Genomic DNA, 17,100 nt, shown 5'->3' on the forward strand with positions numbered 1-17,100 from the left:
CATTTTTAGGAAATATACCGCTAACAGACCTTTGTAAAGCGGCAACATGCACAAACCCACACACATTTACCAAACGCTATTGTGTAGATGTGCAAGCCAGGCCACAGGCTCTGGTGGGACAAACAGTTCTATGCACATTATTTCCAGCAAATGCATCATCTGATGACTAAAGCCACAGCAAGAGGAGTACTGCTTTAGAGTCTATGCATAGCCTGTGTTTTTGCAACCAACACATGCTATGAGCAGAGTATGTTACTTACCCTGTAAGCATCTATTCGTAGCGTGTAGTGCTGCAGATTCACATGTACCCTCCTGCCTCCCCAGCATGTATTAGATGGGGAAACAAATTCACAAAACAGCCACCTCAGCATTGCTAGAGGGTGGCTGGACGAGCAGTACAACTTGTGTGTTGTGTGGGAGGAAACCGAGGATTACCATTGTACACTTCCCACACATCCGATCTGCCCTCTGAGCCCACGTTTAGTGTAGCCTAAGGTGTTTACCATCTTTAAAAATGCCTAAGGAGGGTAAGGTTGGCCCCAGGAACTTTTACCCCAATAGCTAAGGCATCCCAGTTGCCATTCCCACCCAATAGCTCATGCCAGGCATAAATGTGGCACCCACTTCAGGACAACTTTGGGCATGAGAAAGACAGAAGACTAGTGGACCTGCTGTCAGTGACTTGAGAGGAGCCTTGTAGGGCTGGACCCGGACCCTCTTATAACCATGACAAATAAATGGGCACCAAGGGTCATAAGGCTGACTGCCTATTCAAGCAGAAAGGATGCAGAAAGCTAAAAGATGCCTTTCCTGCAATTGGTCAGCCCAGCTGGCCTGGACCCTGCTGTTGGGCTACTGACACCTTGTGAGGCTCTAAGTGCCCCTAAGGTGTGGGGGGGGGGGGGGGGGGGTTAGATGTGTACTCATAGTGAATTGGGACATAAAGGACTAAATTCAGAAGGTAAAATCTCTGACCAGGACGAGCCTGGTTGGGGTATCCGACTAACCTTCCATTGTGGCCAGTCTCCAAATGCACTTATGTCCTGGTCTACCATGACCATTGACGCATTGTCTTTTTTGGCACAATTGTTTTCTTAAACTTTCAAAATTGATATCTCCTCGTGCTCTTATTGGATTTCGTCACATTGGTGCCATTTTGTTTATTAAAATGGATTACATTTTAGTAATTCTTGTTTTGAATTTTGCCTCTTGTTTTGACTTTTTCTATTTTGGTTCTGCATAAGTACTTTACAGACTTCCCTAAGTTAAACCTGTTTGCTCTCTGTCACATCAGCCTTTTGGGATGAGCTCAGATTAATTTAGTGCCTTTAAGGGTTCAACCTGACAATGATTGTGATTTCTTACTCGAGGTGGGTTGTCATGCGCGCCAAGTAATAATCCGTCTTACATATAGCCATATGTTTACGTTTGCAAACTTAGTATATATGGTTGTTTAATGCAAAGAATTTGTTAACCGGGTGGTACCCCCTCTAGTAATACTCCAATGTCTTACAAATGTAAACTGGCCACTAAACATGAATACTGGTGTGATTGTCATTGAGCACAATTAGCTCCTCCAGTGTCAGGTTGCCTGGTTTCCTAGGTTTCGTCAGAATGGTCTGGCGAAATGCACACTTCCTGTAAATAGGCTCATATCCAACTGCCTCTATTGTGTTACAGCCCGCATACTTGCAGTTAAAAAATGATGCCTTTGCAGGAGCAAAGTTTGCCAAAAAACCTTGAAACCCAGTGGTGAACACGTTTAAAATATAGGGTCCATTCAACCTCAAAATCTTTGCTTTTATAGCAACCAAATGGAAGTATTTTAGAAAGAATACTACATCCCAGACTTTTCCATGATGTTCAAGAATTCAAAATTAATATTTAACATCTTATCCAGATATACTCCGACAAACCAGAATCAGTGGATCATGCCAAAAGTATTGAAGCTAAAACTGGTTGTGGTCTGGTTCTTTGTACAGACCTGTCAACTCCTGCATCTCTCAACGGTACCCAACTTATTGCTAGCGGATTACAATTTCTGATTAGCCTGTTTTAATGCGTCTCTTTGTCACCAACTTTACAAATGTGGTTTGAGTATTTCCTTTTTTTTGTTTTTATTTAGTTTAACTTTTCCTTTATGAGATTGTATGTGATTGAGAAAAGCTTTTTAGGTCGAGCTGGAGATAGCAATGCGAAGCATTGCGTCCAGCTCGACAACTAATGTCGCTAGTCTCCTGGGAATCTGCGACGGGGGTCGGGCACGCGCGGCGATTGGTGTATGTGGACGCGCACGTCCAGGCCGGCGCCGTGCACATCCCCTGCCTCAGATTCCCAAAAGTGCGCCAACACACACATACACGCAGGCAGGCAGGCACACACACAGGCACAACACACAGACGCAGGCACACACACAGACGCAGGCACACACAGGCAGGCACATACAAGCGCACACACACGACCCCCCCCCCCCGCCCCCCACCACTCACGGGCACACGCACACAGACACACACACATATCCCCCCCTCCACTCACCGTGCTCTTTTGTCACGTCTCCTTGCTGCGCTCTACAGGCTCCGCACTCCCCTGGTATTTTCTTCGCCGCATCACCATACGCGGGGCTTCCCTCGCGCTTGGGAGCCCGCGTCACCGCTGCTCTCTGTGGGCCGGGCTTAGTCCCGCCCCAAGACGTGACGCTCTGGAACTTCCGTTATTTTTACTTTGCGGGATGCCGTGCCAGGAGTCCAGCCAGAGGCAGCAGGAGGAGCCGTGCCGAGGGGGCCGGCGGGCGCTGGACATTGTTCTGAAATTCCCAAGTGCAGTTTTTTCAGTACTTTTCGAGTAGTGATGGAGAAAGGACTGTGCCCCACTATTGCACGCGAGGCTAACTGCATTTTGGTGATTATTAACATATGTTTTCTTGAGGAAATGGATTACATTGCCTGCCTCTGTGGAACTGCTATTATTTCCCGTGAATTTGGGACACACCTTTTCTGACTCACGTTCGATTACTGATAAATATAAGATTCAGTGAGAGTCCTGGAGAAACAAGCCATCCAGATATACACATCTCACAGAGCTGCACACAGTATTTAGCTCCTTGAAGCAATTACATTATTGTTTCTTCTTAGCAGCCCCGGAGCTCGAGGCTCCAGCTTTACAAGAAACACCTTCATTTAGGATTCTATGCAGTTTCCTGCAGACAATTCATCGCTGACATCTTATAACTGACCTCGGGTCAGGAACAAAGCATGCAGTTTACTATTGGTCGATATAATCCGGAGCAATGTCCCCGAGCAATCGGACTTAATTACGCTCGTGTCCGGAACCTTTATTCCTTGAATGTTTTGTAAATGCCTGGCAAACGTAGCGTCTCCTCCCTGATTCTCACATTTACTGTCTCAGGCACTGGTGCAAACTCTGTCCTGCTCGCTAACGTGGCTCGCAGTCTTTAAGCACATTTTCTACCGCAGCGGGGCTATCGTTCCATTTTTTGCCTTCTCCTGTCAACACTGTTATATTTTTTTTTTCAAAGGCTTGAATTCTGCATCCCTGCCCAGTTATGGCTTCTTTCTTTCTTTGCTTTATAGTCACTGTGCTGTCCGCATCACAGGCTGGGTTTGTTGCTCTGTCGTTTTGTAGCTGTGATAGCACTATCAATGTAATACCAAGCATTGGCATAGCCAATAAGTCTTGTTTAATGGACGAGCAATGCACATTATATAAAGTATTTGTGCGTCTATTGTAAAATGTGGGATGGTTTTAAACGACTCAAAATGCAATGTATGGCAGACCTGGCTTACGATGTTACACATGCATTGGGTCCTTAATAAGAACAAAAAGTAACTGAAGTGGGTCTAAAGCACCACAAGTACTTCCTCTTTTGTAATCTGATGTAAGATTCAACAGCTGTCATTAAGTGTCCCGAGGTCCTGCTGTCACGTTAATCGGATACAGGGGTTCCCTCTTCTGGGGTAGCTGAATGCTAGCCTGTACTGCAAGTCTGTGATGCGTCACATGTCTCTTGGATGGTAGTTGGCATAGAAATTGTCGGATGTTTGCGGTGGTGACGAGGCTTCCTTTTCAATAATTGGCATGCTAGTGAGATCACTGCACAAGAGAAGGGGTCGGGCACTGTTGATAGCTAAACGTGCTAACATTGTAAAGAGGCTCCAATAAAGCTCGCTATAGAAAAGTATTGGGCTGAAATATTATTTTGGACAGTCCTAACATAATGTTAAGTATTTGATAATATAAATAACTAATAATTACTACTATAAATAAACTGTAGTACGTCTAAACAATGGTTACTTTAGACCTCAGTATTATGGGCCTGCCCCCTTACACACTGCCCACTCCAAACTGCCCCCTCACACTCTTCCCACTCACACTCTTCCCACTCACACTCTGCCCCCTCACACACTGCCCCCTCACACTCTGCCCCCTCACACTCTGCCCCCTCACACTCTGCCCCCTCACACTCTGCCCCCTCACACTCTGCCCCCTCACACTCTGCCCCCTCACACTCTGCCCCCTCACACTCTGCCCCCTCACACTCTGCCCCCTCACACTCTGCCCCCTCACACTCTGCCCACTCACACTCTGCCCACTCACACTCTGCCCACTCACACTCTGCCCACTCACACTCTGCCCACTCACACTCTGCCCTTCACACACTGCGCACTCACACATTTCTTACTCACAGTGAAGTAGTCCACACATACTGCACCCTCACACACACTGCCCCCTCACACATTGCGCACTCACACTACTTTTGGCCACACACACTGCACCCTCACACCCCGCACCCTCGCACACCTCGCACCCTCACACACTCTCATTACACTGTGCCCTCACACACAGCCCCCTCACACACTGCCCCCTCACACAGACCACTCGCACACAGACCACTCACACACAGACCACTCACACACAGCCCCCCCACACACTAACCCCTCACACACTAACCCCTCACACACTGCCCCCTCACACACTGCCCCCTCACACACTGCCCCCTCACACACTGCCCCCTCACACACTGCCCCCTCACACACTGCCCCCCTCACACACTGACCCCTCACGCACTGACCCCTCACGCACTGACCCCTCACGCACTGACCCCTCACGCACTGACCCCTCACACACTGACCCCTCACACACTGACCCCTCACACACTGACCCCTCACACACTGACCCCCTCACACACTGACCCCCTCACACACTGACCCCCTCACACACTGACCCCCTCACACACTGACCCCCTCACACACTGACCCCCTCACACACTGACCCCCTCACACACTGACCCCCTCACACACTGACCCCCTCACACACTGACCCCCTCACACACTGACCCCCTCACACACTGCGCACTCACACACTGCGCACTCACACATTACTCACTCACACTACTTTAGGGCACACACACAGCACAATCACACCCCGCACCCTCACACACTGCCCCCACACACACTGCCCCCACACACACTGCCCCCTCACACACTGCCCCCTCACACACTGCCCCCTCACACACTAGCCCCCACTCGTCACCACAACAACATCACTCAGCGCCACCACAGCATCAATCTGTGCAATTATTCAACAACAACGGGTTCAAATATGTTCTCTCAATGTTTCAAGCTTTATTACAAATGTCACCAAAAATGTTTAATATTTCACTTCTGTTCTTGGACTTTCGTCACAATAAAATACACTGAACATAATCTTCACAAAATTTATTTACAAAAGTTTAAGCTATTGCCATTATAAATTACAATAACTTTAATTTAAGTATTAATTATTTAAAAATAAATAAAAAACATTATTTGTAATATCAATACATCTAACTCACGTAAATATAACATATATTGCATTACAAATGCTATAGGTGTCACATTTGCGAAAGGTATAACTATTGGCATTGTAAATGACAAAGCTATTAATTTCGCTATTTTCAAAACCAACACAAATAAAAAAATTGTCAGTTAAAATACCAATAGCTCAAACTTTCCTAATGCGAGACCTATTGCATTGCAAATGCTTGTTTCTTTATGGCAAAATACCCACTCCGGTTTCCTCTGATCCCATCAATGAGTAAATCCACAATTGGCTATTTAAAAAGAGGACATTCGAGAGGTAGGATTTCCACTCAACATAATGCAAAGCTGGTAAATCAATTCTAGTTTTGTTTCATGCACATTATAATACCTGCTGCGGATGGTTGTGTGTTTTAGCAACCGGTCTTTTTTTGTGGAAATATAAAATTAGAATATTTCTTTTTATTTTTTTTTATTTTTTGCAGGTAAACTGTCTGGAGCCTCATCCCCATCTGCCGGTCTTGGCAACAAGTGGCCTTGATTATGATGTGAAGATTTGGGTGCCAACGGCAGAGGCACCAACTGAACTGTCGGGATTAAAGGAGGTGAGAAATAATACTTAAAAAACAACTTCTGCCAGCCACTGATTAGCATATGAATAGGTGTGAAAAAAGTGCAAAATGCCTCACAGACGCAAACAGTAGGCTTTCTTGAATGGACAAAGATGGTTCCGATAAACCTTTCTGAATATGCAAGGAGGGGCTTTGAGCATCCTTTTTAGGTCTCGCCTATTATGTCCCGCAGGGATAAATAGGCGAGATTATAGTAAGCGGAAAAGAAAAGTCTACTTAGCCTGCGGATCGCGTACAGTTCATGTGAGCTATGCGCGTGCACAGAGCCAGCCACATCACACACCACCATTTGTCTGTGCCTCGGCATCAGACTTCAAAGGCTGCCGCTCCCCCGCCTGCACATCGCACACCACCATTTGTCTGAGCCTTGGCATCAGACTTCAAAGGAATGCGCTCCCGCGCCACAGCAAAGCCGAGAGCTTGTTTTTTTTTGCATCCATTTCGCGGGGAAGCCGTGTTTTGTTCAGCGTTCTCTACACCTTTCTCGTTGTTTTTTCTGGACGAAAGTTAAAACCTACCGTGCTTGTTTACAGTAGCCTTGCTCCTCAAATGCTGTTGCTGTGTTGCCATCTCTCTAGGGACACTCAACTTGAAAACACTCGACTTGCTAGCTGCATTGCTACATCCGCTATGCTTTGCCTCTAGACACGTTGATCCCTCGCAGACTGTGCTGACTCTGCCCCTCCTGATTCTGAAACTGACCAACGCAGTCACAACGCAGTCTCTTCTCTCTGTCTTATGTCTGCCCTGCCACCATTTACTTCAGACCCTCACCCCCCCTCACCCTCCCCCTGACACACCCTCTCACCCCCCCTCACCCTCCCCCTGACACACCCTCTCACCCCCTCACCCCCCTCACCCTCACACCCCCTCACACACCCTCACCCCCTCACCCCCGTCACCCTCACCCTCCCTCACCCTCACCCTCCCTCACCCCCTCACCCTCACACCATCTCCCTCTCACCCTCACACCATCACCCTCACACCCCCTCACCCCCCCTCACAACCCCACACCCTCCCACTCACACACCCTCACACCCCCTCACCCTCACAGCCCCACACCCTCGCATCCCCACACCCCCACACCCTCGCACCCCTCACCCTCGCACCCCTCACACCCCTCACCCCCTCACCCTCTCACCCTCACCCCCTCACCCTCTCACCCCCTCACCCTCTCACCCCCTCACCCTCACACCCCCCTCACCCTCACACCCCCTCACTCACCCTCACACCCTCGCACCCCTACACCCTCGCGCCCCTCACCCCCCCTCACCCTCACACACACCCTCACCCTCACACACACCCTCACCCTCACACCCCCTCACCCCCTCACCCCCCCTCACCTGCATAGCATAACAAAACATAGCATAACAAAACAAAGCATAGGATAGCAAAACAAAACATAGCAAAACAAAACATAGCATAGCAAAACACAACAAAGCATAGCATAGCATAACAAAACACAACAAAACACAACAAAACAGCATAGCATAACAAAACATAGCATACCAAAGCATAGCATAACATAAAGCATAACAAAACACAGCATAGCAGAACAAAACATAGCATAGCTTAACAAAACACAACAAATCCTAGCAGAACAGAACATAGCAGAACATAACATAACAAAACATAGCAGAACATAACATAAAACATAGCACAGCATAACAAAACATAGCATAACAAAACATAGCAAAACACATCAAAACATAGCATAACCAAACACAACAAAACGTAGCATACATAACAAAACATAGCATTGCAAAGCATAGCAAAACATAGCATAACAAAACACAACAACACATAGCATAGGATAACAAAACACAACATAGCATAACAAAACATAGCATAGCATAACAAAACAAAGCTTAGCATAGCATAACAAAACATAGCATAACAAAGCATAGCATAAAAAGCATAGCATAGCAAAACATAGCATAACAAAACAAAGCATAGCATAATAAAACACAACAAAACATAGCATAACAAAACATAGCATAACAAAGCATAGCATAATAAAACACAACAAAACATAGCATAGCATAACAAAACATAGCATAACAAAGCATAGCATAGCAAAACACACCAAAACATAGCATAGCATAACAAAACACAACATAGCATAACAAAACACAAGTAGCATAACAAAACACATCAAGTAGCATAACAAAACATAGCAAAACACAACAAAACATAGCATAGCTTAACAAAACACAACAAAACATACCATAGCGAAACAAAACATATAATAGCGAAACAAAACATAGCATACCAAACACAACAAAACATAGCATAGCATAACAAAACATAGCATAGCATAACAAAACATAGCATAATAAAACACAACAAAATATAGCATAGCATAACAAAACATAGCATAGCAAAACATAGCATACCATAACAAAACATAGCAAAACACAACAAAACATAGCATAGCTTAACAAAACACAACAAAACATACCATAGCGAAACAAAACATATAATAGCGAAACAAAACATAGCATACCAAACACAACAAAACATAGCATAGCATAACAAAACATAGCATAGCATAACAAAACATAGCATAATAAAACACAACAAAATATAGCATAGCATAACAAAACATAGCATAGCAAAACATAGCATACCATAACAAAACATAGCATAACAAAACACAGCATAGCATAACATAACAAATCAAAGCATAGGATAGCAAAACATAGCATAGCATAACAAAACAAAACATAGGATAGCAAAACATAGCATACAGCATCACTCCGCACCACCACAGCATAACTCAGAGGCACCACAACATCACTATCTGTTACCACAGCATCACTGAACGCCACAGCATCACTCGTTCGCCATTACAACATCACTCCGCGCCACCACAGCATCAATCTTTGCAACCATTCAACAACACCTGGTTCAAATATGTTCTCTCAGTGTTTCAAGCTTTATTACAAATGTAACAAAAAGATGTTAATATTTAATTTCTGTTCTTGGATTTTCGTCACAATAAAATACACTGAACATAATCTTCACAAAAGTTATTTACAAAACTTTAAGCTATTGCCATTATAAATTACAATAACTTTTATTTAAGTATTAATTATTGAGAAAAAATTAAAAGCCATTGTTATTTGTAATAGCAATACATGTAAGTCACGTAAATACAACACATATTGCATTGCAAATGCTATAGGTGTCACATTTGCGAAAGTTATAACTATTGGCATTGTAAATGACAAAGCTATTAATTTAGCTATTTTCAAAAACAAAACATAAATAAAAAATGTGTCATTTACAATACCAATAGCTCAAACTTTCCTAATGCGAGACCTATTGCATTGCAAATGCTTGTTTAACATTAGTGTCAAGTCCTGCTTGTGTGGCAAAGCCTGCTGAGTTTATATATAACACTCTGGGGCGTACTTAAAAGGCGGAAAACAGAATGCCAAGATAATTCTTGTGTATCCACTGTCTGGTTCCTGAATGGCGCTGCTTTGTCCCACCATACTCCTGTCTCTAGGTTCTACTTTTTTTTTTTTTTATTTATTTTTTTTTTTTTTAGAGTTTTATATAGCGCGAACTAGAACCGAACCGAATCAGTTATCAGAGCGCTTTACATAGCACGAGTTACGTTACATGAGGACACACTTTCATTTTAGGCACGGGGAGATTAGGTGATTTGCCCAGAATCACAGGGGGTTTTTGGCGTCGTTACCGAGACTCGAACCGAGTTCCCCAGGTCCGAGGTCGAGCGCCTTTAAGCACCCTTGAAAGGACATGATCAGGATGGCAAGAAAAATCTTGTGTATCCTTTGTCTGGTTTCTAGCTGTCTGAAATTGCCATGTACAATGTTACATTCCCAGTATGTATGTTCTATATAATTGTGACATACTCATTAAAGTGCATTTTAAATATTCAGCTTTTTTTTATTGGTTTCTTCCATAATATTTTCGAAGCAGTGCTGCTTAGCTCTAGTAAAGATGCATATTTTTTTCAATCCTTTTGCAGTTTTATTAACAGAATTGTTCCTGGGTTAGTATTGGATTTACACAAATTATCTTTTGCCATTAAGACATAAATAGTGAGTAAAGGAATTTCTACTTTCAGACAGCTCCTTTGCCCTATTCTGTTCAGTGATTTGAAACAAATGTATTAGGACTAGACTTGCATGGTCTAACCCTGGTGCCTTTATCTAGCTGCTGTTGATTTTTTTAATTGCACAGCCTTAATTTTCAATCATTGAAATTATTGTCCAAGATATTATCATATAATTTTACAGCTACACCTGCTGTGTGACTTCAAAAGCAGGCCTAACGTCTAAAGCATTGTTTTTTATTTTTAACCCGTTCCGTCCAGTGCTGCCAACGGCCAAGGGCCTTCGCAGCCCCACCCACCCATTAGAACGCCCGCACTGCAGCGGAATTCCGGCCGCGGTTAAGGCGTTAATTGTGTACATTTGTTTTGCATTCTGTCTGCGCTCTCACTCCTGTTGTCGACATTTTTATGACAAGAACCTTGTGCACTACCCCTGATGCGTGTACCTGCTACTATGTATGAGCTCTTTTGTTGTAAGATGTTTTTAAGGTTCAAGAATGGGTAGTGTATTTTGTACTTATGAGTTTTAAGGCTTAGCGATGGGTAGTGTAGAAGGCTAGAATTTTAGGGCTCCAGGATGAATAGTGACTAGGGATACTAATGGGTTTATATGGCTCTTGGATGCGTAGTAAAAACTTTTAGGTGTTCGCGATGGGTAGTGTATAGGGGTAGTATGGATTTGTTTTATAGCCAAGATTTTACAGATTTTGGGTAAAATAACTACAAACCATACCCTGTAAGTGGTCAGGTACAACATTTAAGGAGAATACACAATACCTGGCTTGATACAGATCATTCCAGTCCATAATGAAGCAACCATTTGCCCCAGATTTTCTTGTGCTTATTGAGGCATCCTCTCACAACATAAATTGGTTCCTCGAGCTTTGCACACTAGTCCATCTCCCTGCGCCAGGCAAGCAACGCGGGGTGAGGGGGAGCATTTGGCAAAGTTTCAGGCTTAGGCAGTTTCCCTTTTGGCAATGTGAGTGGCCAGTCCCACCATCAACTGCTCCCCTCTGTTCCCTCAAACGTCCTCATGCAATCCCAAGATGGCTATATGTGGGGAGAGATTGAAGGGCCTCTCCAGTGTCCGTACGAGTGAGTGAAGGATGGCAGCCCAGTACCTCTCTATCCCAGGAACGGTCGAGGCCATATCGAAAACACCTGCCCTCTGCTCAGCACACCAGGTGCACGCGAGTCCAAGCGTTAGTGTGCCTTCCACAACGACATCAAGTAAGTATCATGGATATATTTCAATTGAACCATACAGAGCCTAGAAGATAGCACCAGTTCCTGTGTGCCATTAGAGCCTCCCTCCACTCACTGTCTTTCAGTGCCCATCCATGCCTCCGATTTAGCTTTCAACGGGGTGAGGAGGTCTGGTGAACTAATTTCTAGAATCGCTAGAAATTTATAAATGTGCGCTATTCATCCTTTCCCCAGTGGCCCCATTAGTGTTTAGGCCTCCAAGGGGCTAAATTTCGGACTTCCCTAGAGAGACTCCCCCAGTGACCCCGGTACTATGGAGTTTTTGGGGCTCAGTATGGGAAGTATATATATATATATATATATATATATATATATATATATATATATATATATATATATATATATATGTACAGATGTGTATGTATACATATATCTGTGTGTTTGTGTATATATATATATATATATATGTGTGTGTGTATATGGGAGTATATATGTGTGTGTGTATATGTGAGAATATATATATGTGTGTGTATATGTGAGAATATATATATATATATGTGTGTATATGTGAGAATATATATATATATGTGTGTGTATATGTGAGTATATATATATATATATATATATATTTATATATATATATATATATATATATATATATATATATGTGTTAGAAAGGGTTCCCCACTCAATAAGTCCCAGGAAACACAAAAGACTCGCACTCCGGAGTCCGTGTTCGCAAATCGTTTATTGGCGACGCGTTTCGACCAGGCGGTCTTCTTCGTTAGCCAGCCACATAAACACACAGTCACCATTTTAAAGTGCACCAAGAGAATAGTGGAAACTGACATAGGACCACATCCCAAATCGAACTACAGTGATAGTAAAAACTACAAATACAGTGGAGGAAAGACTCAGTAGTGCTTTGGCTTGTAAAAACTAGTGCTTAAAGTTAAAGTTAAATGCAAGCCACATTTCAATATTTAAATATACAAACAAGTGTATAACAAGGTAATAACGTAGAATATATTAATCCAATTATGTTCTGGCCAAGTGGCCTAAGTTCAAAGCACTAGATACATATATTTATATTTTTGCACAACATCGAGTCCAAAAACAACAACAACAACATAGATAGAGGCCAAGTGGCCATTTCTTTCCTCTTGGCACGAAGAATATATTACACATCTGACATTTGGTAAATACATTATCTAGGAGAAAGAGGGAGGAAAAGAAATTAAATTAAAATTAAAATGAAAAGACGAGACAATATCTACCTCCCGGCCAAGTGGCCAAATAAATTAAACAATAGGGATACTTTGTGCGCTACTCCTATAACGCTACCTATGTATATGTTAACAAACTGCCAAGAGATATATCCAAATTTGTATGTTCTATGGGATGGGGCTTGGTCATGGGGAGTGAAGGGGTTGCCAGGCTAGAAAAGCCAATCTATAGATATGGCTAGATTAAAACAAAAGTGCTAAAATGAATCTTTTAGCACTGTGATTGGTGCAAGAGGTGAACCCTATACTATCTGTTGAGAGCCTATTCAGACCTACATCAAAAAGTATGAACCTGGGTGTGATTGTGCATTAAAAACGTGGGGTACAGGTGGTGTGCACTAGAGGGAATGGGGGAAATTTTAACCAAAGTGACATGGTGATGGGTTACTCATCAGGTGTGAGCTACCCCATGTGCATGACCAGGTAGGTCGTGACGAGGTCGTCTTGTCTAAGCTCTACTGTGAAGCTCCCAGCTCCACATCTATCAACAGAGAGGGCCCTCTCTGAAGGATAGTGTGTGTTGGACGTTGCAAACACAACAGCTGGGGATAGGTATGAGAAGAGGGTCAGGTGCAGAGGTTAGGTAAGGTAGTATAAAGGCCTAACATAGGGTTTTCAGCCAATATGCACATGTAACTCCTCATCCTCATTCAAGCCAAAGGGGTTTCTTGAATCCAGACGAATGATGTACTGGGATTCCAGGATACGTAGCTGCTTAAGTCTGTTGCCCCCTCTCGGATTTGCAGGAATTCTGTCAATGCCAAAGAAGGAAAAATGATTAACATCACTATTATGAAAGCGCAACCAGTGGCGTGCAGTGGCATAACTCATGTCAACATTCTTAATCGCCCTCATGTGCTCCAATATGCGTTTCTTTATTGGGAAGATGGTGCTCCCAATATAGAACTTAGCACATGGGCAAACAATCACATACACACAATAGTCAGTATTGCAATTCATAAATTTCCCAATCACTTCACTTCTGCCTGTAGGAAGGGGATGTGACTTGACATTCTTGCTAGTGGCACAGGCTTTACACTTGCCACATTTGTAAAAGCCTTTCTGTTCCTTTAGCCAATTCTTTTTCTTCTTGGGTGCCTCGAAGTAGCTTTATTTTATTTTATTTTTTTATTTTTTTCCATTTGTATGGCGCTCAGCTACCCAACAAGGGTTTCCCGGCGCCTATGACATTACTTTAGATTGAAGGAATATGCTGAGTTGTGTTTTAGCACAGTTGTTTCTGGAAAAGCCAGGTTTTTACAAGTTTCCGGAAATGGACGTAGCTTTCCGCTTTCCGGATATGTGGGGGGAGTGAGTTCCATAAGATAGGCCCTCTGACAGAAAACGATCTCCCGCCAGTTCTTTGCAGTTTGAATCTGGGAACAGCGAAGTTTGCTGCAGTTTGGGAGCGAAGGTTTCTTGTTGGCAGGTAAGGGGAGGCCAAGGCTTGTATATAGGTAGGTGCCGTTTTGGCTTTGATTTTAAACATGTAGCTCAGGGTTTTGAAACTGATCCGATGTTCTACCCTGAGCCAATGTAGATCATTCAGATCTTTTGATACTCTTTCTGACTTTGGTATCCTACACAGGAGTCGAACAGCAGAATTTCGGATCATTTGGAGTCGCTTGATCACTGCTAGGTTCGAGCTTAGGTAGAGGATGTTACCGTAGTCAATACGCGATGTTATTAGTGCGTTTACTACGGTTTTTTGGGTGTCGAGGGGCAGCATCCAAATGATTTTCTTCAACCATTTTATTATGGTAAAGCAGAGGCCAGCGACTTTGTTTGCCTGCTGATTCATTGACAGAGTATTGTCAATAATGACACCTAGATTTCTTACCTGTGTAGCTGGGGAGGGAAGATTACCTAGCTCAGGTGGCCAATGGGGGGGGCTCCAGAGCTCCTTATTCTTTCCCAGTAGGAGGACCTCCGTTTTATCCCCATTTAATTTCAACTGGTTGGTGGTCATCCAGTTGAAAATTTTCTGGAGGCCAATTTTGAGTAGAGAAGGGGCTGAGGAATTAGACTCTGATAGTGAAAAGATGATTTGAGAGTCGTCTGCGTAGGACATTAAAGTCAGGCCTGCGCAGTCCGCCAGGTCTGCCAATGGTCTAACGTACAGATTAAAAAACAACGGGCTCAGGATGGAGCCCTGTGGGACTCCATGTGGGGCGGGAAACGTGTCTGAACATGCAATACTGGATTTGATCTGGAAGGTTCTCTTGGTGAGAAAGGACTTGATCCACTGTAGGGCATCACTGCGAATGCCGTTTCTCTCTAGAGTTGCCAGAAGAGTATTGTGTGATATGGTATCAAACGCCGCACTCAAGTCTAAAAGAATGAGCGCGCCTAGCACTAGCATGTCCCTCAAAGAGCGTGCCTTTCTGTACGCACCTGGGGTTGTCTATTGATCGCTTTGCCTATCACAGGATCACTCTTTACAATGTGCCAGTGTTTCTTTAATATCTCCACACTCTGCCTGCTTCTACACTATACGTTGTTATCATCCTGACATTGTTAGATCCCGGGTTCTCAGTGGCTCTCACTTTCTTTTTGGTCAAGAGTGTCTCTCTATTCCTTGCTTTGGCTTTTTCTTTGGCCACCAGCAGTACCTGGTCGGAATAACCCCTGGCCTTAAATCTCTGTGTCATGGTGGTCTGCTCTTTCTCAAATGCAGCCTCTGAGCTGCAATTGTGCATAGCCCTCAGGAATTCCCCGTATGGGATGCTATCCTTGAGACTATTCGGGTGGTGACTTCTAGCATGTAAAATGCTGTTACCTGAGGTGGGTTTTCTGTATAGGCTAGTTTGAATGGCTCCTTCCACAATTCTCACTTTAACATCTAGGAAGTCCATTTCTATTTGGTCTGTCTTATTGGTAAACTTCAGATTAACCTCATTCTAACGGCTAGGGCGCTCGACCTCGGACCTGGGGATCTGGGTTCGAGTCTCGGTAACGACGCCAAAACCTCCTGTGATTCTGGGCAAATCACTTAATCTCCCCGTGCCTAAAATGAAAGTGTGTCCTCATGTAACGTAACTGGGAAATATGTAAAGCGCTCTGATACCTGATTCGATTCGGGTCTAGATCGCACTATATAAAACTCTGCAAAAAAAAAAAGGGCAGGCAAGGCAAGGAATTTGTTCAACTCAAGTTTGGGACCATCCCAGATCAGAAAAATATCGTCAATGTGACATGTGAGATTGGTTTTCTCCTCAGACGATAGAACTTGTTCCTCCCATCAACATGCAGGCAAAACTTGGAGCAAAGCAATTTCCCATCGCGGTGCCCACCTCTTGTTTAAACCAAGTGTCATCGAACAAAAAGAAATTGTTCATTAAACAAAATTCCAACATTTCAAGCAGCATTTCAATTTGTTGTAGAAAGAAAACAGATCTATCCCTCAAGAAATGTTTACATGCTTTCAAGCCATCAGCGTGTCTGATACACGTGTACCGTGAGACCACGTCTACTGTAACCAACCAGAAACTGTCCTCCCATCTGATCCCATCTATCTTGGTGATGAAATCCGTGCTGTCCCTACAATATGAGGGGAGGTTAAGGACATAGGGAAAAAGAAAAGTATCAAGAAAAATGGATGTGCTTTCAAGAAGACTGCCATTAGTAGAAACAATGGGCCTACCAGGTGGGTTTGTATAGTCCTTGTGAACGTTTGGCAACATGTAAAAACAAGGGGAGACGGGCTGTTTTACACATAAAAATCTGAATTCTGACTCCGCTAATAGATTCCTATCTCACCAACCCTGTAGTTTCTCATGGTAGGTTGTGATGCTAGCGACATATTCCTCTCTGTTGGATCTCCTGTAGTTGCCTGATAATTCTAGTTGTCTGTTCGCCTCCTGTACAGATTCACATCCCACAAGACAACATTACCACCCTTGTCAGATGGCTTAATTATACAACAGGGGTCAGCATTAAGTGTGCTAAGGGCTTTCCTCTGGTCTGTCGAGAGATTATGTGCATGTCTATTCTTGCTATTCTCCCATAGTGAGAGAAGATCTCTAGTGACAATGTCATGAAATGTCTCTAAGTTGTCATGTGGTGTG

General features: G+C 43.7%; 1 protein-coding gene across 3 annotated transcripts in view; it reads left to right on the forward strand.

Annotated features, from left to right (window-relative positions):
* DCAF8 (DDB1 and CUL4 associated factor 8) overlaps positions 1 to 17,100 on the forward strand; it is a 317,296-nt gene that overhangs the window by 200,895 nt on the left and 99,301 nt on the right. For all 3 annotated transcript variants that reach the window (XM_078670069.1, XM_078670070.1, XM_078670068.1), the window contains one exon: positions 6,302 to 6,421. In XM_078670069.1, coding sequence (XP_078526195.1) covers positions 6,302 to 6,421 — 120 coding nt within the window. The remainder of the gene's footprint in view (positions 1 to 6,301; positions 6,422 to 17,100) is intronic.

Source organism: Lissotriton helveticus, chromosome 12, assembly GCF_964261635.1.
Source record: "Lissotriton helveticus chromosome 12, aLisHel1.1, whole genome shotgun sequence".
In the NCBI taxonomy this organism is placed as follows: Eukaryota; Metazoa; Chordata; class Amphibia; order Caudata; family Salamandridae; genus Lissotriton; species Lissotriton helveticus.